Genomic DNA, 6,458 nt, shown 5'->3' on the forward strand with positions numbered 1-6,458 from the left:
ACCCCTATAAAACCTTCAACTACGAGTGCATCTATATGAAATACTTACTGGGGGGTTATCTAATTAGCTTTGCAGTAAAGCGTCTCTGTCTACATAAGCAATGCTATTAGGCTGGAGTAAACTAATTAATTCCGCCATACTGCTCAACACAAATATTATTCTGCAGCGAAGTAACTCCACTGTAGAATAGTACCTGTGTTGGGCAGTACTATCATATGGTAGAATTATGTAGTCCACCAAACCACATGGTCAAAGTACAGACACTTAAAAAGCCCGAGGCTGAATCAATTCAGTCTTTGCAGGTTACTCTAAACTGCAGAGATTAAACTGAGAAGCAAGTAAACAAACATTCACTTTTGATTCAGGAAATCTAGCCACATGCCTGCAGTGGCTCAAGCCAGAAGCCAAGGGAGGAGGGGTGCTGGAGCACACCTCCCAGCCTTCCAGCCACTGCCAAAGGGAAAGGACTGAAGTCCAAGGCTTTTCCCCACTCCCTGCTCAAGCGGAGGGGGCATAGCCAGGTGGCTGTCAGTGGGGACAGCCAGGCGCATGCCACTGTTCTGGTGCTTTAGGTGGGGCTAGAACTGGTGGAGCAAGTCCCCGAAGGTGGCTACCTGTGGCTTTTCTTATACTTAAAACAAAGCTGCTATTCATTGTTCAGTTCCCACTCATTGAGACCCGGCTGCCACTCTCCCTGGCTAGCCTCCAGTGTGTTTCTTACCCAACCTGGGTGTTTGTCCTGGTCTCTAGCCGCAGATACAGCCCTTAGGCTCTTCTCAGTTTCATCTCCCTGCTCCCAGGGACTCTTCAGAAGCCTGCCTCCTGGCTTTCCTTGCCTGCCTTCAGCGTTCTCCCCCACACTGTTCTTTTCCCCTCCAGGCCATGCTTCTTCACACCCTCCTTTCCCCGGCTCCAGGGTGTTGGGGTTTTTTTTCACTTTGCCCCGGCCCCTAGGCATTCCCCACGTCCCTGCATTTCCCAACGTCTCTCTCTGGCTCAGGGTTTCTTCATGCTGAGCTCCATCAGCTCAGCATGAACTGACACTCACTCCAGAACAGCCTCTTCCTCCCTGCCACCTCCCGGCTTCCTGATGCAAGTCCAGGAGAGACTGGTTTCCTTGCAAGGAAAACAGACTCCAGCCTTTGCTCTGCTTCACATAAATGTATACATTAATGCTTTTTAAGAATATTGATACAGCTAAAGATGTTGCAAGAAGGCATTCTAAAATTAAAATAACTAATTACACGGTGAGGATGTTATGTTATTAATAAAGGCAAACTTGAAAAACTATATATGGCCTTTAATTGGCCCCTAAATTGACTAAAAGTTGTGAGCCAGTCTGTATTTAGAATGGTTATGAAGCAGCAAATATGATCGTATCTGAACAACAATCAAGAAGGGAAATTGTGCATGCAAATGAAGCAATGACATAAGCACCGAAGCTTTCTTATTACTGTATTTGAGACAAAGTTTAGTTTTGTAAGGAGAACAATATACATCACCTTAAAATTTGCTCAATTTTCTTTGATTTCATGAGAGTTATGCCTGAGGTATGGAAGAAGAAAAAGACTTACTCATCTAAGATTAAAATATAATAATGTAACTTTAACTTTGTTCCACCCTGCTCTATTCTTGGCATAACAAACATCCTCAGGCACCAATCTCTCTACACAAATGGACATGGCTAAGTTTGATGCTAATTAGGAAAAATTATCCAATTATGGCTACGATTATGCTGAGTTGGTAAAAACATTTTGCCACAGGTAGGAGGAACTTAGAAGGAAACACCCTAATAATTTTATATAAAAAGGCAAAGAAAACTGCTTGGCTTGGGTGCACTCTCACAGCACTGGGTCTCCATTGCTAAATTTTGGTGACTTGCAACATTGTCTGTGACTGATACTATGTCTGTTTGGCTTTCTAGTGGATCCAGGTGGATTTCCTCTCCTGCTGGTGGTGGAGGATCAGTTAAAATGACTGGCATAGGAGGAAGTTTTGATACTGGTAGTGTATGTGGTCTTGGTGGGGGCTCTCATCCAGGATTCAGCACTGGCTTAACCAGGGGAGCAGGTGGTGGCTTCAGTGGTGGCTATGGTGGTGGCTTCGGTAGCATCTCAGCTGGAGGAAGCTATGGAGGTACATTTCATAGTAGTTCATTTGGGGGCTTGAGTACTGGCTTCGGTGGGGGCTTTGGTGGACCTGATAGCAACCTTCTTTCTGGTGGTGAAAAAGAAACCATGCAGAATCTTAATGATCGCTTAGCTAACTACCTTGACAAGGTGCATGCTCTGGAAGAGGCAAATGCTGATCTTGAATACAAAATCCATCAGTGGTATGAGAGACATGGTTCTGTTGCTGCTGAATTAACCCGTGATTACAGCAAATATTACCAAACAATTGAAGATCTTAGGAACCAGGTAATCATAATTTCTATTATTTTCAATGTTATGAACGTTACACACTAATACTACATCATGTTAAGTTGTAACTTATAACAGAGTATACGTTATTAAGTGAAGAATTTTACTCAGTGTAGGTGAATGTTTGCTATTTACTGTAAAGAATACTTAAAACTTTTCACTTTTATGTGTATTAATACCACCAACTGATTTATACACATGCACAAGCCTTGTTTATGAGGTATAATCACGTTATGCAATTTAAATTAAGATAATCATAATAGTTTCTACTCTACAGTTGGGCATGTTCTGATTCTTAATGTCTGCATAGGAAAAATTATTGGTTAAACTAGCAATGAAATATTTCATTTAAAGAAGAAATCATATCTTCCTTTATGCTCATGCAATATACAAACAACAATTTTAGACCCTGAATTTGCCCAGTTTTGTCTCAAAATGAACCAAAAAGGATATTTTGCATAGTTTTCATGTACGTATTGTCTCATTCTCTACATACCTTTCTATCTAGATCATATCTGCAACTATTGGCAATGCCAGCATAGTCTTACAGACTGATAATGCCCAGCTTGCTGCTGAAGACTTCAGACTGAAGTAAGTTAAATAGCAAACATTTTTGGTAATGATGGTTTAGTAACTTCAGGCCATATTGTTCCCTCTGTGCTTAAGAATTCCACAGTGATTTCTGCTAAAGGCACCATATGGTATTCAAAGCACTTTCTCTATAATTTTTTTGACAAAAAAATTTGAAGAACTGTCCCCAGAACCAAGAGCACAACATTAAAGCCACATATACAACTATAATTTTCACTATAGCTATATTCTCATTGAAAAAAATGTTGGGAACTTTTGCCAACCACAAAAAATTATTTTAATATTATAAAAGCCTTTGTCTGCCTGTTTGTCTGTAATGCTTTATTTGCACTCTGATTGGTTGTCTAAAACAACCAATCAGCGTGCTCCAAGAGCATTCTGGACAGGAGACAGCAGTGGCACAGCAGAGTTGGGGGGGGGGGGCAAGGCCAGCAACACTGCCCCCTGCCCCCAGCCCTGCTCCCTGCAGGTTGCAGCAATGGCATGGGGTGGTGGGTGGTGGCACTCCATCCCCCCATCCCCACCACCACCATTCCTGATGGGCAGTTGGATAGTAGAAAGATAAAATCACATTCTGTACAATAAATACCAAATAGATTATTTTCATACCTTCATACCTTCTCTACTGAAACATATATACTAGTGTTGAAATAATTAAAACACTTTCACATTATGTTTTTCTTGCCAGGAAAAAAATGCCTTTTTTTTCCTTTTTTCTCCCCTTCTTTATTTTCTCATATTCTTAATATTTTTAAGGTATGAAAATGAGCTGTTCCTGCATCAGAATGTTAAAGCTGATATCAATGGTTTGCGGAAAGTCCTAGATGACCTGACTATTGCTAGATCCAGCCTGGAAGCACAGCTCAAAAGCCTGACTGAGGAGCTGGTGTATCTTAAGAAGAGCCATGAGGAGGTAAAAGCTTTGCTTTCCTTATGCAAATACCAGCCCAGTCCAACTCTCACTTAAGTCAATAAGGTGTCTTTCTATTGACTTTGATGGGATTTGGATTAGGTCATTACAGTAGTGTAACCTCTAGATAGGGATGCTTGCATTGTAATGTAATAGCTTGACATAGTTATAGTAGCAATAAGTAAATTAAGGTTTAGGACCTTCCAATAAGTAAATTAAGGTTTAGGACCTTGGTTAAAATAAGCAAATGATTCAAAATTTGACTAGTTTATGAACCATTTTTCAAAACAATAATTAATGTGAAGTGGTTTAATTTCTCCCTGTTTCTTCTTTAATTGTACTCAATTTAAAAATCAGAATTAATTAATCAATTAATTAATTATACTTGACTACTCTTTAACCAGGAAATAAAATCCCTGAAAAGTACTTCCACAGGTGATGTGAATGTAGAAATTAATGCTGCTCCAGGAATTGATCTGACGAAACTTCTGAATGACATGAGAGCACAGTACGAATCCCTGGCTGAACAGAATCGTAGAGAGGCTGAAGAACAGTTTAATAAAATGGTAAAAATGTGAAAGATGTCAAATCTTCTTATTGCATATTCAAATCCAAGGATTTGTTTTATCACACTGTATTCACTATATTGTTTATGAATTTTCCAGAGTCAACCACTGCAGCAACAGATCTATGATGATGCTGGGGCAGTAAGCTCAGCCATGAATGAGTTAACTGAAATGAAACGTACTTTCCAAGGACTGGAGATTGAGCTACAAACAGTTATGGCCCAGGTTTGTAACAGGTGTAATTTCAGGAAGCAGGTGCCTGACATTTTTATTTTCATAAAGAACTGTTATAATGCTCAAAACAGCTTTGCTGATTAGTGCTGCATTAAATAAAGACATCTTGCATTTAAAATATAATAACTTACAATACAGAGATCTGTTTTCACAATTCAACTGTATTTAACACACCCCTGGATAAACTTAACTCCTTAATGAAGTACTAATGCCTGTAAATATGGGAAATAATGGCTTTGAATGTATGGAAATTAAAATAAACTAAGTTATTTCAAATACTGTCCAAAATAATTCATAAAATTGATATCAACCAACTCAAAGGAGACTTTATGTTGCAAGATGTCACCCTCATTCCTTGCCACCCTCATTCCTTGCCTGCAACTTTAATTTATGTCAATAGGATTTTTCTGGCAGAGTGTATATCAATCAAATGGGAAAAGCATATAGGGATAAAGTAAGATAAGAAAGAAGAGAAAACTATGAAGAAATATTTGTAAACTAATAGTCAGTAAAGATAATGTATTTTGGAATCTGATTAAGTGTCATAATCAGAAGAAAACATTTATTCTGTATCTCGGGCTTAACTAACTTTAACCTTCATTTGATACTCAGTGGAGCATTTAACCTTCATCAATAACACGTCATTTTTATTCACTGATAGAAATGCTCCCTTGAAGGCACCTTGGCAGGAACTGAAGGAAATTACAGTGCTCAGCTTTCACAAATACAGCTGCATATTAGCAATCTGGAGGAACAATTACAGCAGATCAGGTCTGAAATGGAGTGTCAGAATGCTGAATATGAACAGCTCCTGGGCATCAAAACACGTTTAGAGATGGAGATTGAAACCTACAGACGCCTGCTAGATGGGGAAGGAGGGTAAGCAAACAAAATTATATGAATGCATCTTGAAAAGTGGAGCACCATAAATAATAAATATTACCATACCTTTATTCCAGGTTTTGTTCCTATAAAGAGAAATCTTGTAACATGCTAACCAGTCCATTAGGATGTGTCTACATGTGCTATTAATGCTATAGAGCAGGGGCAGGCAATTATTTTGGTTGGAGGGCCCCTTAACGAGTTTTGGTGTGCTGTCAAGGGCCGCAAGAGTGGCCCTGGCCCTGGATCTTGACAAGCACCCTGCTCCCTGGTCACCATCCTGGGACCAGAAATCCTACCCCCTAGCCTCTGACCTTTGCCATCAGAAGTCCCTCCTCTTGCCCCTGGAATAACTCCTTTTGGGAAGGGGGTTTGCCATCTTGGAACCAGAAAAAAACCAACCAAATCATATACTAAAAATCCAAGATCCATAATAACATGTTTAAATTTTATTTTTTATAAATAATTTTGCCATGATTTGTGTGTGTTTGCATTGTGTATATAGAGGTGATTGCATACTAGCTCAAAATGAAGTCTTACTCTTGTATATTGTAGGAGGGGTAAGGGATTTGTGGGGGGCTGTGGGTGTGTGTATGTGCATGTATGCTGCATGTGGGAGTATGTGTGGATGTGGGTACATGCATGGGTATGGGGGGGTCGTGTGAGTGGGTATGGAGTGTTTGTGTGGGGGGTGTAGTGGGGGGGTGTAGCAGTGAGTGGGGCTCCCCCCAAAGGCACACAGGTAGGTGTGTGAGGGGTGTGGAGTGTGGCAGGTGCAGAGATCCCACCTCAGGAAAACAGCTGGGTATTCATATCCCACCGCTATTTCCACCACGTGAGGCGGGCCAGTAGGGG

General features: G+C 40.3%; 1 protein-coding gene across 1 annotated transcript in view; it reads left to right on the forward strand.

Annotated features, from left to right (window-relative positions):
• Positions 1-1,847: 1,847 nt before the first annotated feature.
• The window catches only part of LOC109289273 (keratin, type I cytoskeletal 24-like), an 8,366-nt gene continuing 3,755 nt past the window's right edge, over positions 1,848-6,458 (forward strand). Inside the window, exons 1-6 of the mRNA XM_019505269.1 lie at positions 1,848-2,417; positions 2,929-3,011; positions 3,768-3,924; positions 4,326-4,487; positions 4,587-4,712; positions 5,383-5,600. Coding sequence (XP_019360814.1) covers positions 1,905-2,417; positions 2,929-3,011; positions 3,768-3,924; positions 4,326-4,487; positions 4,587-4,712; positions 5,383-5,600 — 1,259 coding nt within the window. The 5' untranslated portion in view covers positions 1,848-1,904. The remainder of the gene's footprint in view (positions 2,418-2,928; positions 3,012-3,767; positions 3,925-4,325; positions 4,488-4,586; positions 4,713-5,382; positions 5,601-6,458) is intronic.

The sequence above is a fragment of the Gavialis gangeticus genome, unplaced genomic scaffold (assembly GCF_001723915.1).
Source record: "Gavialis gangeticus isolate Ggan-Ray unplaced genomic scaffold, GavGan_comp1, whole genome shotgun sequence".
Classification (NCBI taxonomy): domain Eukaryota; kingdom Metazoa; phylum Chordata; order Crocodylia; family Gavialidae; genus Gavialis; species Gavialis gangeticus.